Here is a 25,140-nt window from a genome sequence, read left to right on the forward strand (position 1 = left end):
TAAGTTTGATCTCTTAGCCTGCCATTTCTTTTGAACGCTCTTAAAAACCTAAAAATGGTGTTTCTTTTTTAATCTATTTTTTTCTGGCAGACGCCACGACCCTGGCTAATTTTTTATACTTTTAACACTCAGTCATATATTGAGTGTAAGAGCTCCAAACAGAGCACGGTTTTGGCATTTTTCAATCGGTAATTTGCTCACCATGTGCTAGAAAATAGCGTTGCCGTGGCTTGGAAAATATCCCAGCTCATTAGCGTAGACGAACAAGCAGCTACGTTTTTAGCAACAGGGTGCTCTTTGGTGTCGCGAACACTTTTGGCTTTTGTTAGCAGCACATACTTCGTCTGCTTTCTTCTGGGACTAGCTCTGTTTCGCTCTTGGAGCTGTTTTGCGAAGTTTTGCTCATAGCGTGGGCGAACGATACAGTACGCAATCCTAGTGATCAGCTGCATGTTTACGTACATGCGCAGAAAGGAGATAACATGGCAGTAGCACATTGTGAATTACCAGAAAGGACGATAAAGTCCGTCGCAATATAACGCAATTCCAAGAACATTACGACAACGTCGGCGCATGCGATGCTGGTTCAGTGACCATATACCATTTTAATGCCGAACAGTAGTTAGAGCTGAACTTCGGGCTAGTTGGTTATTCATGATCGTCGAATACCAGCGCATAAAATTTAAAAAAAAAACAAGAAGGAATAAACAAGAGACGAACGTGAAGGGACGTACACAGAACTGACTTCGAACTAGTCTTTATTTCATAGAGGCCTCACATTTATAGTCGACAATGCAGAAAAAAAGAAAGAAAAAGACAGTTTGCACCTTGCTCAGAACCCAATTTTCTTTTTCGAGAAGAAAGACAAAGGTGGTGCTCACACATTGCTCACCAAGTTTTGTCGATCAGATCTACTTGTATCATTTCTATTAAAGCAACTTCTAAGCCGGCGAAACGTAAGCATTTTGGTGTTGCACAGCTTCAAACAAAAAAAAAATGAAGCCTGCTAAGCTTATTGAAGCAAACAGTGCCACAAGTTATACGTTCAAACTCGTTGAAATGAAATCAATAAGTGTTTTTTTTTTCTTTTGCTGTCGACGGGGCAGAGTTGCAGCAACAACAACGACAAAGAAAGAAAATAAACATGAACGGGTAAGATTTTGTAAGGACTGTGGCACACCAAAATACAGTGCTTACTGCTTATATTTTTTTCTCGTAAGCATTTACTCTTATATATAGTTATAAATCCTACGCCCTCTGTCATTCCTATAGGGGAAGACTGCGGATGAAGGCAGGTTGTTAATAAAGTAATCTAAGCTTTCATTCAAAGTAGACTCATCCTACTATGAATCCTCAAAGAAAGCTTAGACAGAGTATCAAGTTTCACGCGATGTTTCTTTCAGTTGCATTTTGCTGTCCCCGACTGCCTAGCATGTACATGCGTGCAAGGTCATTCTCAAGGGCGCAACTGGTAACACCCCTTGGGGATAAAAGAACAGGAGAGCGATAAAGTGTGCGGCGCGCTTGCGTTTGATTTCCTTTACGATGTCCCATCTGTTTTCAAGCTAAGCCTTCCTACTAATGCGCAGCTACGTTCGGCCTTTCCATTTGTTGCGGGCAATTAAACAGCCGCAATGACGTGACCTTGGCGTCGCGCCCTCTGCAGCACCCCGGAGCCTTTACGAACCTTTGTGAGGGCACCCTGCCCGAACGAAATTTAATGCGAGGTTACGAAAATGGCGGACCACTTGAGAGGAAAAAAGTTTAAATTAGGAATAACATCATCTGGCGACACTGGAAAGATAAGCTACAGCGGCCACAACAGAAACCCTAGAGCGAGGCCTCAAAGTGCCCTAATTATTCGGGCCGGAAGGAGCCGCCGGATGGAAATAAAGATTGCGGCTTAAGGGGATCCGGTTTCGCTCGTTGTCTACGAAAGAGGCTCAGGCTTATATCTTCCTCAAGTAATTACACTGAGCCCGAGGAGAACGTGGCTTTCTCTGTTGAGCGAGGGCTTTAATTCTTTTTTTTTTTTGCCTTTGTTGTGGCCTGCTCAAGCTTCAGCTAATTGCAGTTCAAGTAGAGGAAGTTTTGAAAGGCCGAATTCTCACGGCGCAAGTAAGAGTCCCTACTATCACAAACATTGATGTAGACCGCACGCATATGAATTTTTTTTCCCCAATTTGCAGCATCGAGAACACGGCACAGACTTTTCAAAAAGTGTTTCGCTGATTTAGCGCGCGCGGGGGGGGGGGGGGGGGGGGGGGGTCAGTTTGTAAGTAAGCAAACGTATTGTTGGAAGCTTATGTTCAACATTCAAAAACTAAAGGAAAGAGATGAAGAGCGGCTGTGCTAAGTTGATTTGAAACAGAAGACATTGCAATCTCGTGTCTTGCGTTTCGTTACTGTGTTGCATGACACAGCATATTGTACGGTACGTTATTGTATCCCGTCGTAGAAACGGTAACATGCCCTTAGGCGCAATACAGTCGACGGAGCCGTGTCACCTGGTGTGGAAAGGGGTGACATGTTGTCCCGTTATATTATGCGACATATTGCACGTTTATACAGGGCCTTCAATATTTTGCTGCGCGTGTTCGAAAAAATATCTTGCGCACACCGCTGTGCTCTTGTTCTTGCTCAGATTTTACAGAACGATCGCATTTTGGCGTCGACATTCTTTAGTTAGCACTTGACACAGTTAGTTGCCTGGTTTATACGAAGAAAAAAATGCGCATTTGCCTGCGCTTATGGGGACGCGAGCTGCATCCACGACGGCGCAAGCATATACTCGTGTCGCCACCTGCCGTCAGCTGCAGAAAGCAGCATTTCAGGGAGGGCAGTCGCCTGTTCCAGGAGCGAGCAACACGCGGCAGTCTTCCCTGAAACGCTGCTTTCTGCAGATGACGGCAGGTGGCGACACAAGTTTATGCTTGACACAATCCACACCCCCTTAAGCACAAGCAAATTTCCATTTCTTTCTTAAAAACCAAGCAATTAAATGTGTCAAGTGTTATACTAAACGAAGTCGACGCCAAAATGTGATCGTTATGCGAGAAGCGTTAATGAGGCAGCGTGGCGATGTCTTGCTCGGCGGGCAGTAAGGGGTGTTACATCAGCTTCGGGAGAAAGAGTTAGTTCATTGTTACTCAGTAAGAAGAGACATTTAAGCCTGTGAATTTTCATTCTTAGTTGCAAAGACTGAATATTGTGTTCAGCCATGAACTGACTTGGGGAATCACTTTAGCCATATTTAGAGAAGATCAACCTTACTGCTTTACATTTTATCATTTCTAGAGCATCGATGTTAGTTTTACTATAGGGATCCCATACAATAGCTGCGTACTCGAGTTTAAGACGGACAAGAGAGGTGTAGGCGATAAGACGTCTTTCAGAAGGAGCGTGCTTTAATTTATGCCTGAGGTAACAAAGCTTTTTAAAAGCTGAGTCGCCGAGATGATAGATGTGCGAGTTCCAATTAAGCTTACTGGCTATTGTAACACTGAGGTACTTATATTTATTCACCTCCGTAAGAGGTGTGGATGCTAGGCTATAGGTAAACAATTTATTAATTTTTCTAGTGATCTTCATAAACATTGTTTATCAATGTTAAGCTGCATATCCCAGCGTGCACACCAAGCTAGTATGGGTTGAAGGTTAGAGTTTAGGGTAACTTGATCTTGTTGGCAGGTGATCTCATTAAAGAGGAGACAGTCATCAGCAAATAGTTTTATTTGTACGGGCTGAGTAACAGTGTCTACAATGTCATTAATATATATTGTTACGCGCGAAGGAGACCGTTTATAACCCTTACGGATGAAGGGGACCGTTTACATTAACTCGCGAAGGTGAGCGCAAGAGCGGCCAGCTGGTTGATCAACTCAGCGTCGTTCTCTTCTTCCTTCCCCCACTCGGGACCGCAAGCACGTTCACCGGTCTTCGTTTTCTTCATGCGTAACATTCCTCTCGTCGCAGACGAAGCCCGCCGGGCGAGTCAATCCATTTGTCGTGACGTGAACAAGTTCAAGCGGGCGACATGGACCACTCGTGTCTTGGCAGCTCTTCTACCACTCGCCGTGAGACGAGCTATGTTATACGGGACTTCCGTGAGTCTGTTAATAATAACGTACGGTCCATCGTAGGTGGCCAAAAGCTTTTGGCATAACCCGCGTTTCCGTACTGGAGCCCACAGCCAGACTAAATCACCAGGGCGATAGGTTACCGGACGGTGGCGAATGTCGTAGCGTGCTTTTTATCTGTCCTGCGATGCCAAAGTGCGCAAGCGAGCAATACGACTAGCTTCTTCGGCAAGGCAGAGAGTCTCGGCGACAGTGGGATTTTCATGACTACAGAAAGGGGAAACAGTGTCGATTGTGTACCGGGGTGGCCGTGCGTACAGCAGGAAGAAAGGGCTCTAGCCGGTAGTTTCGTGCATGGTAGTGTTGAACGCGTACGTGATAAAAGGCAGTACGTCATCCCAGTTCTTGTGGTCGGATGAAACATACATAGATAGCATGTTTACAATTGTTCGGTTAGTACGCTCCGTAGGCCCATTCGTTTGTGGATGGTATGGTGTCGAGTGACGCAAGTTGGATTCACACAAACGAAGCAGCTCCTCTACAACGTCCGCTGTGAATTGTCGCCCACGGTCGCTGATGATCACGCGAGGCGGACCATGTCGCAAGATCACATATTGCAGCAGGAATGTTGAAACGTCAGTGGCAGTTGCGGAGGGCACGGCCGCCGTCTCACAGTAGCGTGTGAGGTAGTCGACGCAAACAACTATCCAACGGTTTCCCTTGGCTGATTTTGGAAATGGGCCTACGAAGTCAATGCCCACTTGTTGGAAAGGCGTGCTTGGAGGCGAGATCGGCTGCAGGAGACCAGCTGGAGCAGTAGATGGCCGTTTGTGGCGCTGACACTGCATGCAGATGGCCACATACGTCTCAACAGACTGTCGCATTCCAGGCCAATAAAAGCGTTCCTGAATCCGGTATAGCGTCCTCGCCGAACCTAGATGGCCAGACGTAGGGTCGTCGTGCATAGCACTCAGAATCGCTGTGCGAAGGCTCTCCGGTACCACTAGGAGAAAACGTGCGCCAGTGCTGGAAAAGTTCTTTACAGGAGTCCATCACGTACACAGAAATGGTTTGCTGTCGTCGAGGCGGTCGTAGGGGTGAAGAGCTGTGTTAATTTGTTGTCTTTTTGCTGTTCGGTTTTGAAGCAGTCGAAGTCTGGAAAACGCGGCGACACAGAAGCCACGAGGTGATCGAAGTCGTCGGCGTCGCAGTCCGTAGTGCTAAGTGGTATACGCGAGAGTCAGTCCGCATCAGCGTGTCGTCGACCGCTCCTATAAGAGACGGTGAAGCTGTATTCTTGCAGTCGGAGCGCCCAGCGCGCAAGCGGCCACAAGGGTCACGAAGATTCACAAGCCAACATAATGAGTGGTGGTCTGTGACCACTGTAATGGGGCGTCCATACAGGTAAGAATGAAACCGCTCAACCGCAAATATTACCGCGAGGCATTCTTGTTCCGTGACAGTGTAATTCTGCTCGGGCCTACTTAATGAGCGGCTTGCATATGCGATCACGTGTTCGCGGTCACCGTAGCTTTGAACTAGGACGGCACCAATACCTGTGCCACTGGCATCCGTATGGAGTTCCGTCGGAGCTGAAGGACTGAAGTGCTGAAGAACCGGTCGTGACGTCAGCAGAAACTTCAACTGACGAAAAGAAGAGTCGCACTCCGGAGTCCACTCAAAAGGGGTGTCCTTTCGTAGCAGGCATGTCAGCGGATACGCGACGTCGGTGAATTTAGGAATAAATCGGCGGAAATAGGAACAAAGCCCCAGAAAACTACGGAGCTCCTTGACAGAGCGCGGTGCACTGAACGCTTCAACGGCTGCTGTTTTCTGGGGATCAGGGCGGATGCCATCCTTGTCAACGAGGTGCCCAAACACAAGGGTTTGGCGGTCTCCGAAGTGGCATTTCTTAGAGTTTAAAACTAGACCAGCGTTTCTGATGCAGTTCAGGACAATATCCAGACGCGAGTTGTGTTCGCTGAAGGTGCAGCCAAAGATGACGACGTCGTCGAGGTAGCACATGCAGATGTTCCACTTCAAGCCGCGCAAAACAGTGTCCATAAATATCTCGAAAGTTGCCGGAGCGTTGCACAATCCAAATGGCATCACATTAAATTCGAAGAGCCCGTCAGGGGTTACAAAGGCAGTCTTCTCCTTGTCGTCAGGATGCATTGGAATTTGCCAATAGCCGGATCGTAAATCTACTGAGGAAAAGTAAGAGGCGGAATGAAGGCAGTCTATTGCGTCATCAATACGTGGGAGGGGGTACACGTTCTTTTTTGTTACAGCATTCAAACGGCGATAATCGACGCAAAATTTCCAAGATCCATCTTTTTTTTTTTTTTAACAAGAATCGCTGGAGTTGCCCACGGACTCGCTGACTCTTGTACGACCCCTTTTTCATCATTTCGTGCACTTGTTCGTTGATAATCTGGCGCTCTGATGGTGAAACACGACATGGCTTTTGTCTAATCGGATTTGCAGAACCCGTGTTGATGGAATGGCGCTTTCGAGACGCGGGGATTGCAGGTATTTTGTCTTTCTGCGCAAAGTCGAATACCGAAACGTGCTTCGAAAGCACACCCACTAACGTTCGGCGTTCACTCGTGCTGAGCGATTTATTTACCATCTTCCTGTTTCCGATCGACCTGTTTCCGAACTATGGCCATCAGGTTCTTCCGGCACATCTGTAAGTTCAGCCACTGATAAGGACGCGTGTTCCCTGACGAAGGCTAATTTCATGCCGTCTGATGGTATAACGGGCTCCTTAGAACAGTTTACGGTCCATAAGCCACTGCGTCCACCTTTGATCGACACCACACAATGTGGCACCAACACATTCTTCTTCATACAGTTAAAGTGCATCGGTTCTACGGTAGCTTCGAAGCTGTCAGAATCGGCGCCGCAACAGATAACGGGAACGCAAACGGTAGATAATGCAGGTATGACCGTATCACCACAAACACAGTGTAGTTTCGCGATCTACAGGGTTCTCCAGGAGTGCTGATGGAATCCTACCACTTAAGAATACTTTTCCTGTGCGGCAGTCGACAGTAGCACCACACTCCAGCAAGAAGTCCATGCCGAGAATAACATCATGGGTCGACCGAGGAATAATTATAAACTCTGTCGTAATAACATGGCTTCCCAAAAACACGTCAGCGCTACACACCCCAATAGGTCGCAACGGCTCGCCACTCACTCCACAGAAGTTTGAATCTTCGTCCCATTTAAACAAAACCTTTCGCCCTAACACGTGTTTAAAAGAGACACTCATGACCGAAATTGTTGCGCCTGTGTCCACCAGAGCCATCACAGGGACATTATCTACAAGCACGCGCATTTTGTTTTTCAGCATCAACACAGGAGGTATTTCTGTCAGTAGCACGTCTCCAGCGACCTCACCTCCATCGGCCGCATAGCTAGTTTTCCGGTGACGAAGGGGAAGCGGTGCGACGCAGCGGTGTGGGAGAACGGCGAGCACGACGTTGCGGTGGGGGTGTCAAACTTCTGTCAGATGCCAGGGAGCGATTCCGGGAGCTGCTCTGCCAATACTCGTCGCCAGATGATACGTGTGCTGGCCACGGGGCACCGTGTGGCCGTTCGGAGGGCCGAGAAAACTCTGACGGCTGGCCATACCACGTGGTCATACGCTAGTTGCAAAACCGCGATATATGACCTGGGACACCGCAGGAATAACACACCGGGAGAGGTCGAAACCTTGGTTGTTCGTCGATGAAGCGGATAGTATCATTTTCCCGCGTGTAGTGGGTTGGTTCGTGGCGTGTGTCACGACGATACATCGGGCGTCGAGAAGGCGTGCGCTGAGCGCGTTGGTCATAGCGCGGAGTCTACGGGCGTGTTGTCATCCTCGACTGTGGGGCTGCGCTGTACTCTACGGCCGCTGCGGTAACCATCGGTTGCCAAGGGGCCGAATGTGGCGCCGTCATAGCCTCACGTGACGTGTACACGCCCTGGTGGTCAACAGTTGAATGCAACAACTCTTCGCGGCGGGAAAGTTCCTCGCGGACAATCTGTCGGATGGTCGAAGGAAGGCCGAGGCAAGGACTCGTGTCCACACTGGCAACCGTCGTAACGTTTGCCAACCGACCAAACTTTGGCGCAATCCGACGCATCTTGAGCGTTTCAAAAGTTCTGCAGCGCCGAATGACGGCGGATACAGAACTGAGGCTCTCCTTTCCAATTAGAAAATTGTACACATCCTCAGCCGCTCCTTTCAGCAAATGTCCTACTTTATCTTCTTCCGACATGCGAGCACTGACCACCTTGCACAGCTTTAACACTTCTTCGATATATGTTGTGCATGTCTCACCTGGTAGCTGCGCCCGTTGCGACAGTGTCTGCTCCGCACGCTTCTGTTTGGCGGATGAGTCCCAAAACACGCCTTTAACTCGTCAACAAAATGTTCCCACGTCGTACGCGCGTCCTCGTGGTTCTCGTACCACACGAGGGCGGTATCGGTCAGGCAGAACACCACATTGGTGAGCTGAGCGGTTGTATCCCACCCGTTGGATTTGCTCACTCGTTTGTAGTGGACGAGCCACTCATCCGCATCTTCCCCCGCTTTGCCTCCGAAGGTGGGTGGAACTCGGTAGTATGGCAGTGGACTGCTAGGCGCTGCCCTCGGAGTGGCTCCTTCTTCTGGCATGTCGAAGACGGTCACGACTGATGGCGGGAGGCCGGCAAGTCGACGGCTTCGACGAAGCTGCGTCAGTGACGGTTCCGTTGTTGTGAGCGGTACCCCGCACCTCCACCACTTTGTTACGCGCGAAGGAGACCGTTTATAACCCTTACGGATGAAGGGGACCGTTTACTTTAAGTCGCGAAGGTGAGCGCAAGAGCGGCCAGCTGGTTGGTATGGTATGGTATGGTATGGTATGGTATGGTATTCCTTATGCGATGGCGCACACCCACTGTGGGGGATTGGCCAAGATTTGGGTGAAATTAGGCTATCTTTATTAAAAGACTAAAATTGGTAAAGCTAACTGGAGGAAATGAACAAAAATAATATGTTGAAGAATTCAAGACAATCTCTTTGTAGTTGATCAACTCAGCGTCGTTCTCTTCTTCCTTCCCCCACTCGGGACCGCAAGCACGTTCACCGGTCTTCATTTTCTTCATGCGTAACATTATGTTAAATAATAATGGTCCAAGAACACTACCCTGGAGAACACCAAAAGTGACAGGATAGATAGATAGAATAAACTTTAATGTCCAACGGAAAAGGTGATCTACCCACCCCCCGACACACAAGTCAGGGGGCGAGTGCCGCCGCCTCAGACGCAGGCTGGGAGGTCTTGGGTCCCAGCAGCTTCTTCAGCCAGTTGGACGAGCCGGAGCTGGAGCTCAGAGTCCGAGCTGCGCAGCAGGGTCTCCCAGGTGTCTCTACTACCTATTTTGTGCGTTCCCCCGGGAGAGTATGGACATTCCCATATTATGTGGTCGAGGGTCCCTCTCGCCCCACAAAGATTACATTTATCGCTCCTGGCCTCGGGGAACATGTGGTTCGCCATAACCGGGTGCGGATATGTATAAGTTTGTAGTCGTCTCCACGCAACTGCTTGTCTGTTGTTTAATTTTGGGTCTGGCGGGGATACCAGTCTACGAGCCAATCTGTAATGCTGCGTAATCTCCCCATATTTTAGCATGCGCTCCGCTCCCTCGGTCATCGGCGGGCCCCGTAGCGGCTCGGCGGTAGAGATCTCGAGCCAGCTCGTGGGCCGCCTCGTTGTGACAGGAAGGATACTGGAAGAACAATTATCAATTACTACGAATTGCGTATGGTTAGAAAGATAAGCGCGAATGAAATTTACGAGATGTGAAGGAATGTTGAGATATTCAAGTTTTTTTATTAGCTTTGCGTGCGATACAAGATCAAATGCTTTCCTGAAGTCCAAAAATATGATTCTGTTTGCCCTGATTTGTCGACAGTGCTAGCGAGACTGTGAAATACAGTGGTTAATAGGGATACAGTGGAGAAGCCCTTTCGAAAACCATGCTGTATAGGAGATAGAATGGCTCTATCATCTACAAAATTATTGATTTCAGAAGCAATAATGTATTCTAAATGTTTGCAACAAGATGAGGTTAGCGATATGCGCGAAGGCGAGCTTTCTGGTAGAAACGCGGCCTCTGGCGTAGGCCGCGATGCGGCGGAGGCAAGTGCCATCTGGAGATGTTGCAAGGAACCGGGCGCGCCGCTTTATGGCCTTCGCGATTTGCGCGCCCCGGCGCGCCCAAATCTCGAAGGCCATGGCCGTTGCATGAATGGTTGAAACAATGGAAAAAGGGTTTGTGTTTTGAGTTCTCGCGTAACAAAATTATGTTTTCTCGTATATTCAAATTACAATCCGACGCTACCATGTCAGTGGGTTGTGTGTAAGTCACACTTTATGAATTTTCTGACTTATGTTACCTTTTATTATTTCAGTAACTTACTTGTGCTACATGGAGGGCCTGCGTGGTTGGGTAGGCATGGTTGGGTATGCGTGGTTCGAAAGGATTTTTGCCGAAACGACAGTCGACGCACGACGCCGCATTTCCTGCGACTCAGGGTCGTTGTCGCGTTAATACGGTTTTGCAATAATTACACATGTCGTCGGTCGTAATGCAGGACAATTAGTAATGCAGGACAGGTTGCTGGCGTCACAGTCGTTGCCCATAAAGAAGCAGTCTCGCCCCTTGCTTAATTCTTTGTATTTTCAAGATTTTAGTGACCACAGTGCATGAGGGTGCGCCGGCGGGGTTTACTGGAGGTCAAATTAACCGAAACAGCATGCTTTCACTTTCGAACTAAACTAGTATTCAGTCCATACGAATGTATCGTTTATCTCCTGGACTTTCTAGTGCTTTCTAATTAGACAAAAAGTCGGAATTAATCGAGACCGAGGGAAGGAGGCTCGACTGTGCCACGCTGCTCTCATAGGCTGTCGGTGCACTGTGCCGAAACGCTGACAATTCAGCTGTGGCGGCGTGAGGGGCGAAAAAAAGATAGTCGCTGTATGGAAGATACCCTTTCTAAATAAGAGTGAACAAACAAGCATGTATGGAAAGACAGTACCGCACGATAAGTTGCGGAGATCAGCCGTGACCCCAAGGATAAGGCGCGTAGGTACTACAGAGGGCGGCGTTAATACGATAAATAATGGTATCAGAGCGGAATGCTGTGAGAATTAGCTCTGAGGCCACAGCAAGAATGACAGCCGTAGTTTGCACGAACGACACAGAATGGCTTCTTATGTGGGAAAGCTCTGGAAAGACTACTTACGGGAGTGAGCAATATATACAGCACGCGTAGCCCTTCCCAGTGCCACACAACGCACAAATATAGGTACAGGACACATTGTGCCATCCTTGAAACTTTCTCTTTATTTCGCTTGATTTTATATCGTGCCGACACAGTATTTACAATAGCAGGCTTGTAAATAGTACTACTACTACTACTACTACTACTAATACTACTACCACTACTACTAGAGGTAGCTAGACATGACAGTAAGCAGCAATTCCTTTACTTCCTATTATTTTTTAGAACCTATTACTACTACTACTACTATACTACTATACTGTGTAGTACAATGTCCTTTACTTGTCCCAGTCTTCGCTAGCAGGCTAGAGGAGCGCTCGTGTAGGCTGCTCTCGTCTGCCTTGGGATTGTTTAGGCATCCACTTTCAGCTACACATTTAACTGGTCTTGCCCTTTATAATCCCCTTCCTCCCACTTTTCCTTCCTTTACGACCTTGCCACCCTTCCGACATCTCAGTTTTTCTCTAGCTATAAACCTCCTTTACCCCACCTTCCCTCTACATGTCCCGTTGTTTGCTAAATTGGTAAATTCCCTAATCTTCCCGAAAATTTGTTGTCTTCTCGCACCCAAATCACAATGTCAGCGAAGCACGACAAAGTGCTGACATCTAGCGCCGTTGCCGCTTACGAGTCGATCGCTGCTTCTCCCTACGTTGCAGAGATGGCGCTTAGTTCGCATCATGACTATCATGACGCTGTGTCGATTCTTTTTAAACGTTCCCAACGCTTGCGTTCGTTTCGAATAAAAAAGCCGCAAATCAGTAACAAAGAGTAAGAAAAACGCTTGACATCAGTGGTCCTCGCGTTTTATTTATTTATTCATTTATTTATTTTTACAACACTGCAGGCCCAATCTGTAGGCCCTTGCAGGTGAGGCACCAAATAGTTCTTACAACAAGCACCGTTGTGAGACAGCAATACAGTAGCGCATCACAAATCGCGAAGAATGTTAGCACATACATCGTGACAAAACCGTGAGCACCTGATTAACCGTGACGCGACAAATGCTCTGATAAAACGGTTACAATTCTCGCAAAAAAGGCAGTAGCACAACAAGCAGAAGGAGGCAACTTGTCTTCAGCCATACCATTATCGTATCGCGAAGCCACAACCAAGCTACAGTGGCGTAGCCAGGGGTGACACATCGAGCACGTGCACCCCCCCTGCCTTACCCTCCGGCCGACATTTCTGTGTTAGTATGCGGCCTTCCCAGCCCCACTCGCTCTTTTATCCCCCTCCCGAAAGCCTACCCCGAGTTAAGAAATAAAACTGCGGCTTGGGAGAGTTGGTAATGCTCCATTTTGAAATAAAACAGCGTGCACAAACGAGGACAGACGAGCGCGTGTGGTGTGTCTCTCTTGCTATCCGTCCTGTGCGCTCCGGGTTAAGTCAAGACAATGTAGAGTCATGCTCTCTCTAGGAGTCACAAGCACTCACGTAGTGAACTTTTAATTATTTTCCTCGGTAAATCTTGTGGTAGGCACGTTCATGGCGTGTTGGGCATGAAAGGAAATAATTTACGAGAAGCTATCACGAGTCATGTCTCTCTCTCTCTCTCTCTCTCTGTCTGTTAGCCTCGTGCAGCACATTTACTTTTAAAAGGTGTTCGTCGGTTCTTCCTCATTCAACTACAGTGCTTGTCAATGCACCGGATGTGAAAAGCACACAAAAATTGGAAAGAGCTATCACAGTTCAGTTTATCGTTCACTCTAGTAGGCTTTCGTAATTAAAGGCATCTCCCTCGCGACACGCACAAACAAACAGAAATGTAAGGATTTTCTTGTTTACCTATTACTGAAGCACCTTGGGCAATCGCACACCACGAATGTGTTCCGTAAGTCAATGAAGAAGAAGAAGAAGAAGAATAAGCGCGCGCTAGCTATCCCCCTAAGTGGGTTGCGCCATTTATTTTAGAACGTCTGTTGCTCGTGCTCACCTGCGCTTCTAACCGTCACTTCGCTAGGCGGTCGTCGCTTCTTACCATCCTGTGGTTGCACCTCAAAGCTAAGCCTTGGAAGATAATCTGGCCAGTACGAGTGGAGATTTCCACCATGTTCAGAGGGCGGCTCCAATCACTGCTCCGTGAGTCTGCGTCAGTTCATACCACGTTAACGTTAACGGCAAGTGTGCAACGGTAGCCAGTTTAGGTACTGAGATACCCAATAGGAACATATAGCGGGGTAAACGTTATTCACTAGCCGCTGTCTTTCCGGTTTTCACGCGAAGCACTCTTCTGGGCTTGCCGTCAACATTTGTCTGTTTAGGGACACTATCGACGAACATGTCAATTGTTATCAAACAGGCAATCAAGCAGGCAGATTAGATAGATAGATAGATAGATAGATAGATAGATAGATAGATAGATAGATAGATAGATAGATAGATAGATAGATAGATAGATAGATAGATAGATAGATAGATAGATAGATAGATAGATAGATAGATAGATAGATAGATAGATAGATAGATAGATAGATAGATAGATAGATAGATAGATAGATAGATAGATAGATAGATAGATAGATAGATAGATAGATAGATAGATAGATAGATAGATAGATAGATAGATCGATCGATCGATCGATCGATCGATCGATCGATCTGTGAGCGTTCTTCAATCATCCAGTCACCCCTTTATCCTTTACACGTTTTCCAAAGTCAAGTAGTACTCAGCAAAATGTTGCGAGACATTAAAATTGCGCGCCTTTCTCAATATAGACCTTCGTTTGCTCAACTTTCAGAGGAGGAATATCTTGGCGGCTACGGCCGTTAAAACAAGATTAATATGGCTGCGAGCAATTTTACAAATCGTCCTGTTGGAAACACTGGTAGGGAAAAGGAAGATTTTCATCTAAAGAGAAAAATTTATTTTCTATTTTTGTTGATCTGCTATTTATCTAAAGCCAAGTACGCCTCAGCGAAACGTTCTGAGGCTTCTAAATCACGAGAGTTTGTCTGCCTGCATCATGGTTTACCCTGCTTCCAAAGGAGTGTCATATCTCGGCTGAGGCGGCAATAAACAAAACATAATATGGCTCCGAGTTGCTCATGATGTGTTTTCACAGCTTCTGCCCACATTTGTCGATACAGTTTCTTGGTTTCAAAACGTTATTTGTCACCGATTATTTTTTTTTTCTTTAAGCTCCTTGAATAGCGTGAAATGGAAGTTTTAAAGGCAGTTACTCATTTCCTTGCCATCCGCATATCAGCGTCTTATGCCCAGTCTCCACCATGTATTCAAAAACGCAATTTACAGCGCCAAGTCCCGCCACGGTAACTCGCGGGCCACACAAGGAGCCACTAGACGCTGCCAATGACCTCTGGAACGCTCGGTCGCTTTCGGCGCGCATTGTGCATAAATTTCCGAGCATCTTGGTGCGCAAATGGCAACAGGTGCCTCGACGCTCACTCATGCCCAGCTACAACTATAATGCCTAAAATATCGTGCAGTGGAAGGAACCTTGCTTTTGCAATGCGCGTCAGCTCATGAAATTTGTTCAGGTTATCTGGAGGAAAGCGGCGGCGACTGCAGTATGCCCCCCGCCACTGACCACTCGCGCAAAAACCATCGCCTCTGAGATCATGTCGCACATCGTGTTGTGCAATTAGGGATACTGTGAAAAGCGGTGCTTGCGGAAGATCAGCTGAGTGCTACAAAGCTGGAAAGCACTTGATAAAATACGCTTGTGCATTGCTGCCTGACAACTTGGGTCTGCCATGACCACACAAAGCAATAGTTCGCAGCCGCTTCTGGATGCCTTGTAAACTTTTGTCACTATACGTGCCATGGGATCGCATTGCGTGTAGGAGCCGAAATCTTATCGGTGTGGTTTGTTCCGTCACTAGTGTGCAACGGGGCATATACAAGGTGTCCCAACTATTCATGCATCAAGATCTAAATATATGCAAATGCCACGCAGCTGGACAGAACCAAGGTAATGTTCTTTGCCGTCGGCTTGGAAATACTCGGAATATGTTTTACCTTCCACCTAATTAGATAATTAGTCTTAACGAATTGATCAACTTTTCAAATACTATAATTAGATTAAAAGTGTCGATGAGAAATTTCTAGAGCAACGTGAACAACTCCCGATACAGTTTTCTGTTGCTCAATACGTGCTATATAAGTGTTTTTTCGATTGTGAAAAGAGCCCGCGAATACACGCGCATAGAGCCTCGAGCTGCCAGTCGCACGACAATTCGCGTGTATTCGCGAGCTTCTTTCACGCTCGGAAAAATACTTTTAGTAGAATGTATTGAGCAACAGAAAGCTGTATCGGGAGTTTTTTCATGTTGCTCTAGCATTTGCTCTTTGACACTTCTAATTACAATGCTTGAGAAGTTGATCAACGCATTAAGACTAATTATCTAATTAGGCGAAAGGAAAAAAGAAGTACTCTTATCTCCAAGCGACGGCAACATTACCTCAGTTCTGTCCACCTACGTGGCATCTGCATACTTTAACTCTTGGTGCATGATAGTCGGGACCACCCTGTATAGGGGCCATATTTCTCAAGCATGCGGGATATACTAAATTCTGGAAGCAGGCTTTTCCACGCTGTTAGCTAAGTTGTCCACGCAAGATGGCCTACTTGCCGCTCACAGCACCCTTAGCCGTGGTGCGTAAGTTTGCGCGCAGCCATGGCGTACTAAGAAAGAGAAGGTGGCAAGAATAGCGACACCTGCTCGTGCACCTGTATTTCCACTTCTAGGGCGACGACCGCCGTAAAGCGTGGGTCAAATTGGCAAACAAAAGCATGGCGAAGCGCACTTCAATTTCGCATAACCCTTACTGTTTCTAAACTGCGTCTTTGGATTAGGCCGTTCTACACACTCTCCGTAGCTGGGGCTGGCTATTAGGCTTGAACAAATGATAAAAAAGAAATGAACGTAAGCGAAAGACAAGAGTCCTTATAAAATGCCTCGGTGGTCGCGCCCGTGCAGGTAGCCCGAGCACCCCGGCGTGCGCATACAAGCAGGAAGGCAGGAGCGTCGTCCTCCTCTCCCTCCGTTCCAAAAAGGTCGCACTGCTAGCACTCACGGCCTTCAGCGTGGTGGCCGCGCTCTCTTTCGTGCCCGAGCTGCAGTTCAGGGTCACGCAAGCCAACGACAAAGACAAACGCTTCGCCATATTCACCAAGTACGTAGGTTGCGACTGTTGACGGTCTTCTGTGAGTGCGCTTCACGAGGGCTAGCATCCCGTCATCCGTTTCACCGGCTGCGCAAACATCCGCTGTTTCATCCGCAGGCTCAGCAAGTCGCTCAGTTAAATTTAAGTACTTGAACGATACCTGGTATGCTCGTCATTATTTGTTTCGATTGGCGTCTGTTTCTTACACGCTGTAAGAATAAAGACGGTACTGCGAAATTTGTTTGCAAGAGTACCAGCTTCTTTCATATTCCACTGTAGCATGAATAGTTCTCGTACTCCCCGACGGACTACGATTTTGTGGCTGTACCCTACAGATTAAAGGTATAGTTCACAGGGGTGGTACGAGAGGCGATAACCCTAGAGAATCGCTGACAAATATGGTAACGAAGGTAAGTCAAATTTGAAACAAGCATCACTCTAAGGAAAGTTTGCGCCCTCTGTGGCCCACCTTGTCCGCAAACAATAATTTTCTTGTCATCTATCTTCAGCGCATTCCGGTTCTTTAACGCTGCGCGCTTGGTACTTCCAGATCACGATCGACATGCGTGTTAACAACGCACCATAGCACTCTTGACAGGAAAGTTGCGTCTGCAGAGTTATCAAGATTAGAAACTCAAGCAAGAGAGATGATTATTGTTTGGGGACAAGGCACACCCTAAAGTGTGCGAACATTTTTTTTTTTTTTTTTAGACTGATGTTCATGCTGCAGAATGAGTTGGTACTGCAGTTGAAACTCGACCTAACGAAAACCAATTTTACGAAGTTCCCGATCTAACGAAGAAATTTACATTCCCCGGCAAGTACTCATAAGTTTGAATGTTGTCTTCAACTCGAGTTAACGAAACTATCTTACATTAAACCCGATTTAATGAAGCTTTTCTTGGAATAACTGAGTAAATGAACCTGTGATTTTGTTTTCCTAATTGTGACGCAGACGAGTTTTTCCTCGAACGTGCGCTCTTACGCTGTCGCGGTAAAACATCTAGGCACCTATATAGTCACAGCCCTAGCTTTATTTTGACGAGGCTGCACTCCGCGTCTATGCACACAACAACGGACTCGGCAGTCGCTAGCGTTCTCGCCGACTTTTTACACTCGCAGGCGTGGGAAGCGGCAAATACAAGGCCTCGGTACCTTTTAGGTGTCGCTACATTACAGTTTTAGACTTAGAAGGACCGAAAAATCCCTGAATCGAGTTTCCGAAGTTCCCGATTTAACTAAATAATTCGAGCGTGGTTACCACTAGGTAAATCGAGTTTCAACTGTATTGCCTTTCTTCGTGCAGTATTGCTAGTCTTTAGTGAAGGCTTTGTTTCTTTGCTTATCGCCCTGAATTGACCTTTTTATGGAAGTGAATGCCGGATTAGAGAGAAAACCGAGTTTAAATTATGTTTGTCTCCTGGATGTGTTGAACGAGAAGAAAAGGAAACGAGGGGCCCGATTTTGGTTAGTCACAACCAATAGAAGCGAACAGCTAATAAAGCCAAGGAAAGCGTATAGTTAAAGAAAGTGCAACCCTCGTACGCAGAGCATAACGTTATCCGTCGTCATCGCGTTTTTCCGATTTTCAGACGCTGTGTCCAGTATACCTATGTAGCTTGGTGCAGTGCAAAAGGGAAAACAAAAAGAGAAGAGGCTGAGACGCGCACAATCGCTCAAGCGACGAATACAAGCGCCGTCCTATCCTTCTCTCGGTTTGCTTCCCCATTTGCGCTGCACCCAGCTATGCGTTCATACTAACTAGCCAAGTCGCACTGTTTGATATATTTGCTTGACAGAGCTGGCAACGCAATAGATAAGCTTCAATGCTTTCTTTTTAAGAGCTCGCATTGGGCTACCGGGCGATGTATCAATGGCAGATGTCATTCAAAAATCATTTATAGCATGTCTTTATCGAAGCTGGTTACGAACGAAAAACAAATCGGCGAAACGTGCAAGCCGTCAAAAAAGCATCGCCCTCCTCTTAGCCTAACAACAATTAGGCCACAACGGCCGTCGTACTTTGTTGAACACGTGCCTATATGAATCTGAATAAATGATCACAGATTTCAGGAAACTGGAAGGGCAGAATGAGCACCCTTGAGGCAATAACTCCACACAAGAATGACATTTTAGGCAGAAATTATTGGGCACGGGTACTTAATCATGCAAAGTGGATCTCTTTTTGGAATGTTTAACGTGTCAAATTCGAAGGCACTTTCTTCAAATGCAGGAGCTGCATGGTCCCTGACTACGGCCCTTGGCATCCGTCAGTGTTGCCGTACGTCAGCACAACGCGTCCCATCAGCTGTTCGAAAGACCCGCCATACAGCTACACTGATGTAAGATCACCCGTTTGTCCTTCGCTATAGAGCTTCGTTTATAGCGCTGATATTCAGTCTATGCGCTTTCTAGCGAGCGCATCACTATTATATGCTAAACGACTTAAATTATGGGGTTTTACATGCCAAAACCCTTTCCGGATGATGAAGCATGCCGTAGTGGGAAACTCCAGAAATTTGGGCCACCTGGAGTTCTTTAGCGTTCACTTAAATCTAAGTGCACGGATATTTTCGCATTTCGCCGAAATGCGGCCGCCGTAGATTTTTGTATGCTCACAGGCCACATGCGCAAGTGTGTACCTTTAATATTGTTCAAGCTTTCTTTTTTTTTTTTCGGTGGAGGTAATCCATAAATGTCACATTTCAGACACTCGCTAGCTGATAAGCCTTTGCATGAAAGTGTGTCGCAGTTTCAGCTTTATTACTGTTTTGCAGTTATGACCGGCAGCGTAGCGAAATAGCCACTTGATGGAATTACTTGTCATCAATTTTGTAAGTTCTGTGGAGGAAGTTCTATAGTAAGTTAAACATTGGAGCAGTAACATTGTTTTCGGAGTGCGCGCATCTACTGCTAATGCAAAAAAACAAAATTGTACAAACTATGCTGCTAATAGTGAGACCGAGAAAATTCAGTGGTCAATCGTCCAGCAAGTTTACACTGTAACTAGAGTCTAAGAGTCTCCTTATTTTTCAGTTTTTATTCTTTTTAGTGAAAACAAACGTGGTTACCGTATGCCATCGTTTAGTCGTGAGACATCAGGTTTGGGATTGCGTAACCCAGGGTTAACTACTTCCGCCAAGTATAAAATCACATCGTTGAGTTCCGTAACGTCGTCCCAGTTCTCAAAGGCCCTCGACTCAATCTATACGTTAAGATGCCTATCAGTCCTCAACGCCCTGGTCATCAGTGCGCCTGAACGCTGCTGGGCGGCGCTACCGTGGCGCGTAGTCACAATGAATGGCCTGAGACTGATAGGTAGAACATTGTCGAATGCTTCGTCAGGTATCGCTTTGAAGACGAAAGGGTATGGGCCCCTCAAGTTTCACTTGTGCCGAACTACGCATCATTTCGACCAAATTGTGAGGAGATTCATTGATCCCAGTGACAAAGCTAGCGAGGCGAGCGATCACACTTGGAGCGCTAGCAGTGCAAGGCGGCTCCTCGTGTCTAAGCAGCATACCCGTATGTAGCAGAGCAGCAGTGGCGTAGCCACAAATTTCGTTCGGGGGGGAAGGAGGGGAGGTGTATGGCTCACGTTCTAGCTCGGCCTCCTCCTTATAGAATTGGTCGAAGCATTAAATACATGAATAATAAGTGCATTGACATTGCCAAAGATGCTGCAAACGAATTCTTGAACGCTACGCAATGTCAAGACAAGTAAAATGTGTATTTTTTCATAAAATAATATGCTCGTATGTTTCAAAAATTGTGCCCGAAATAACTGATATCAATGCTTCCATGTTTTCTCTCTATTCAATAAGTAAAGAAAACATCACACGAACTTTAGAACTATATCAGTTTGAAACCAGCAAAGCAGTGCATGCCGCTGATATGAAAAATGTAAAGGTCGTGAAATGAACAAGTTGAGGACAAATATTTTAATGAAACTTTGTCATTCAAGAACCTTGCTTACATTTTGTACATATGCGACGGCCAGAGAAAAATCTTAATGACGCTGTCCTTTGTTCAAATCTATTGTCACCAATGCTGTCAACGGTCATGTATTGCAATTGCACCGATGTTACAGTCGCAACAGAGAGCACATATAAAAAGCCGTTTTGCAATATATACGAGGGCGAGTCAAATGAAAGTGAGCCAATGCGAATATATGATAAACGGGGTATCTTATTTAAAAGTAGTCTCCATGAGCATTTAGACATTTGTCCCACTGACTAACGAGTCGCGTGATTCCCGTCTCATAAAACTCATTGGGTTTCTGCTTCAAAAAGTCGGTAAGTGACTCTTTCACGTCATCATCCGACACGAATCTGGTTCGCTTGAGCTGTTCTTTCAATTGCCCCAAAATGAGGAAGTCGCAAGGCGACAGGTCTGGACTGCATGGCGGATGTTTCAGCGTTTCCCACTTGAACTTTGCCAGCTTTGTATTAACCACATCAGCGACGTGGGGACGGCCATTGTCGGGGAGCAAGATGACGCCATTCGTCAATTTTCACGCCATTTGTTTTTGATTGCGACACGCAGCCGATCCGGCGTTTCACAATATCAGACAGGATTGATAGTCTCTCCAGGTTTAGTAAATTCTATCAATAATGGCCCCTGACGATCGAAAAAAAAGTCAACAACACCTTTCCGGCAGAAATTACGGTCTTTGCTTTCTTTGGGGCTCGTGAATTCAAATGTTTCCACTTTAAGCTTTGCCGTCGCGTTTCGGGCTCGTAATAGTCGCACCATCCTTCGTCCTCGGTCAGAATTGCAGACAAAAAGTCGTCACCCTCATTGTGCTACCGGATTAGATGAGTCAAGGCAGCGCCGAACTTATCCGTCTTCTGGCGGTGGTTAAAAATCTTGGGCATCCATTGCGCACACAAGAGCCGATGACCGAGATGTTAATCTATTATGGTGTGGACCGAACCGTGACTGGTGTTCACACGCTCTGCCAGCTCATCGATGCTTATCCTCCGTTCTTGTCTAGTCAGCTCATGAGCGTTGGCAATTGTGTTGGGAGTGATTGCATGGTGGCTTTGGCCCGGTCTTGGATCGTCTTTGCAACTTTCACGTTCGTCTTTGAACCGTTTGCTCCAACGCTCCAGTGTCCAATAAAATGCTATGTTCGACGTAGACGGCAGCCACACGGCGACTAATTTCTTTTTTGGGAAACACCTTTAGCTGTCAAAAACCTCACGACATCACGCTGCTCAGCTTTTAGAGTATCCATTATGTGACTCAACAATGCTCAACCAAGTGTATGAGACCATTAAAGAACATTTATCCTCACACCTGCATGTCACTTTTAAATGAGAGATGCCTGCGTGCTACGCGTATGCTTCGCAGATAACGAAGAGAACCATTATTGCTCCGCGTTGGTTGGCTCACTTTCATTTGACTCGCCCTCGTACACTAGAAATGCGAAGATACAATTAAATATGCAAATGTGAAGATACAGCTTGATAAAGGGCAAAAAAGTGTCACAGGAAACAGAATTCCCTGCACGTATGCACAAAACCTCACAGCATATTTAAATATACATATAAGTCTCAAACAAATCTACCTATCTAAGAAAAAGGCACTGTATGTAATGTTCCAAACAAGGCAAATGAACATGTTGCGCAACCACAGATTCAGAGATCACAGCCCCTCTTCCATCCACTCCCCCTGATCTATCGCGCGCGACAGGAGGCGGCGCGCTTCCTCCCCACTTTTCTCTCTTGAGCCCACAATACTGAGCCACAATCGTCGGCTCACCCATGCCACCCCCACCCACCTACACTTTCACTTACACATACAACACGCAGCGCGTGGTCACAGTGTTATCGCCCTTGGACTTCACACGGAACATGAGGGCGACGGCGATGGCAGTAATGTGCCGGGAGTTTCCATATAATTGCTGCCGCAATAATATAATAAGAGTATGCAGGCAACTGAAGCGTCCCATGGCCCATTACATTCCGCAAAAGAAGTAGTAACAAAATGAACTTTCAACATGCAACAATTTGCGGCCCCGCAACAATGTCATTTTTTTCTTTAGTGAGGCGGGGTCACAGAAATGAAAAATACGCAAAGGAAAGCATGTTAGCCACAATCGCATGTCTACTTTGGGCACTTAATGTGGCTACCGAAAGAATATCGAAGAAAACGTGAGACGCTTGGTCTACAAAGAACCGTACGCATACTGCTCGGTATCCTACACCGGCGAGACAAAATTTTCCAGAGAGGTTGCGCTTAACCGAACGTGTTGCAATCCGTCGAGACCCCGCAGCAGGGTTGCCAGGTTTTCGGGAGATAAAGTAGCCGGAAAAGTCCGAAAAGTAGCCAAAAATGTCGCCAACTGCGGCAAAAGCTTGAATTAATAGCCAAAAATCTAGCCACGGTGTGACAAACGAACAACACTGTAATCACATAATATTCTATCGTAACTTAACATAATGTCTAACCAATTGATGTTCTATGACAATTTCTGCCGCACACTTGTGGTGCTTTCTCACAGCCGAAGTTGTATCACCAGTTTCAGTAGAATAAGATTGCTGAACGCGGTCCTTGCACAGATGGTTATATTAACGCTATGCCACTATGACTTCGTTTTAAACGTTCCCGTGCGAACTCTATAACGTCACACACGTTCGGCGCTTCCTGGTACGCAGTCGCATAGTCAGATAGACATAGGCACCTGTAATGTCATGGCTGCCATGACGTGTTTTTGGTTGTTTCAGTCGTTTCTGACGCGAAGAACCATGGTCTTAGATATTCTCTATAGAGGTAATCTTCGCTGGGGTGACATTAGGACACCACCTATTGCTTCCGTCCTTCGAAGGACGCAAAAGCATTGCCTATAAGATTAGTTAATTCCTGTTACTCGGAGGGAGCTGCTTGGGCCTGTTCAATTATCCGACAATGACAGTCCTAAATTGCCCGAGACGTTGATTTCAGCCAATGAGCGTTGCATATTATGCATCTCGGGCAGTCCTGAGAAGCCCAGGGTGACAAGTCGAAGAGGCCCACCGAACATGTGGTGGCTATGATATATTTTCAGCTCCTGAATTTGCTTCCGGAGCTTGCAAGACACATAAGCGTGGCCTTGAAGATCTGACGCTTCGAGGGGGCCGTCGTGGGCAGTGTGATTAGGCCACTATATACCGATACCAATTACCATCTCCAAAAGGAGCCATGAAGTAGCGAAGTCCCTAAACACGATTTTCGGTCGCCAGGAGCTTCTAAAAGTAGTAAAAGTAGCCAATATGGGCGAGAAATAGCCGAATCTGTTAACCCTGCCCGCAGTGAGGACGGCGAGCGACCATGCATTGTCTTTTTCTCTCGTCTGCTAGCCAGAACGCGTCGAAAACATTGCCCGGCGAAAATCCACTCGGCCAGGGAAAAACGAACGCGCATCGAAGTGCGCCGCGCGATGGTAGGGGCAGCACGAGGAAAACCCATGCGCTCTGGCGGGCTCCGGCAGCCCGCGGGTAAAGAAAAAAAAAATGGAGAGGCTCAAGTGTCCTCGCGAATAGAAGTCAAAGTAGAAAAATAAATAAGAATGTAGTTAACTTTGCCGGCTTTAGTGCCTTAACATGGTTGCTTTGGCACAGGCGAAAAAAAAAAGTTGATATTATTTTCTGTGACATGACGGCAAAAACAAACCGCCACAACGCTTTGTCACATCGGACCTTGCTGCGTGCTTTGTCAACTTGTCTGATAGTGTGTTGAGTTGGCTTGTCTCGTCGTATGGTCCGATGTACTACTTTAGAAAAGTCAATGCACCTTTGGAGTCAAATGTTTATAACAATATTAAACCTACAAAGTTCCGGAATTGAAAATCTAAAGCGCTACTTTGGAAATGTTAATGCACCTTTCGTATCAAAAGTTAATGAGAACTTTATACCCATAAAGCGTCAGAATTAAAATCCATGCGCTCCATAGATTCCGCGGCCTCCAAGATATGCCGCGACGAGCGCGCTCGCCATCAAAACTCCCTTGGAAACTTTGTGCTTGGATTGGGGCTCCTTGCGTTATGTGACTCACGGTACATGGGCGTTGGCGCGAAATCCAGCCCGATTTCGCAATGTTCCCGCTGAAATGTCTTTTCGAGCGTGAAAAGGACATTCTAGACAAAATCCAGAATGATTCCCGGCGTCGGGGGTTGTTTTGGTCGGTGGTGCATGACAGCGCGAAAAAATTTCGGGGAGGGGCTGAAGCTCCATAAGCCTACCCCCCCCCCCCCCCCTTCTGGCTACGCCCCTGCAGAGCAGGAACTCCACGTCCGTCTTATATCACGTGTCTCCCAGCGTAGCGCAGAGCAAGCGGTATAGGCGCACCATCGGTTTATATTCATGCACCTTACTGTCTGGTTTTCGCAGATGACCAGGATTTTCATCAACACATCGGCCATGAGAATGACGGCAAACAAGACAAAAGCGAAGCCACCAATAAGATGCTGCTATCGCATCGTGGATCGGCCGTCCTCCGTTGACAACGACAGCATCACCATGTGAGCGCCTTCTTGCCGAAGCTCACGCGCCTCATGCCGATGCCATGTATATACAAATACGTTCAGCTGGTGAGCCGGGACATGTATGAAATGTGTT

General features: G+C 46.8%; 1 protein-coding gene across 1 annotated transcript in view; it reads left to right on the forward strand.

Annotated features, from left to right (window-relative positions):
- Positions 1-13,335: 13,335 nt before the first annotated feature.
- The window catches only part of LOC126541989 (uncharacterized), a 20,962-nt gene continuing 9,157 nt past the window's right edge, over positions 13,336-25,140 (forward strand). Inside the window, exons 1-4 of the mRNA XM_072286255.1 lie at positions 13,336-13,491; positions 16,354-16,549; positions 18,774-18,882; positions 24,913-25,043. Of these exons, the coding sequence (XP_072142356.1) occupies positions 13,461-13,491; positions 16,354-16,549; positions 18,774-18,882; positions 24,913-25,043 (467 nt within the window). The 5' untranslated portion in view covers positions 13,336-13,460. The remainder of the gene's footprint in view (positions 13,492-16,353; positions 16,550-18,773; positions 18,883-24,912; positions 25,044-25,140) is intronic.

This window comes from Dermacentor andersoni, chromosome 2 (assembly GCF_023375885.2).
Source record: "Dermacentor andersoni chromosome 2, qqDerAnde1_hic_scaffold, whole genome shotgun sequence".
Taxonomy (NCBI): domain Eukaryota; kingdom Metazoa; phylum Arthropoda; class Arachnida; order Ixodida; family Ixodidae; genus Dermacentor; species Dermacentor andersoni.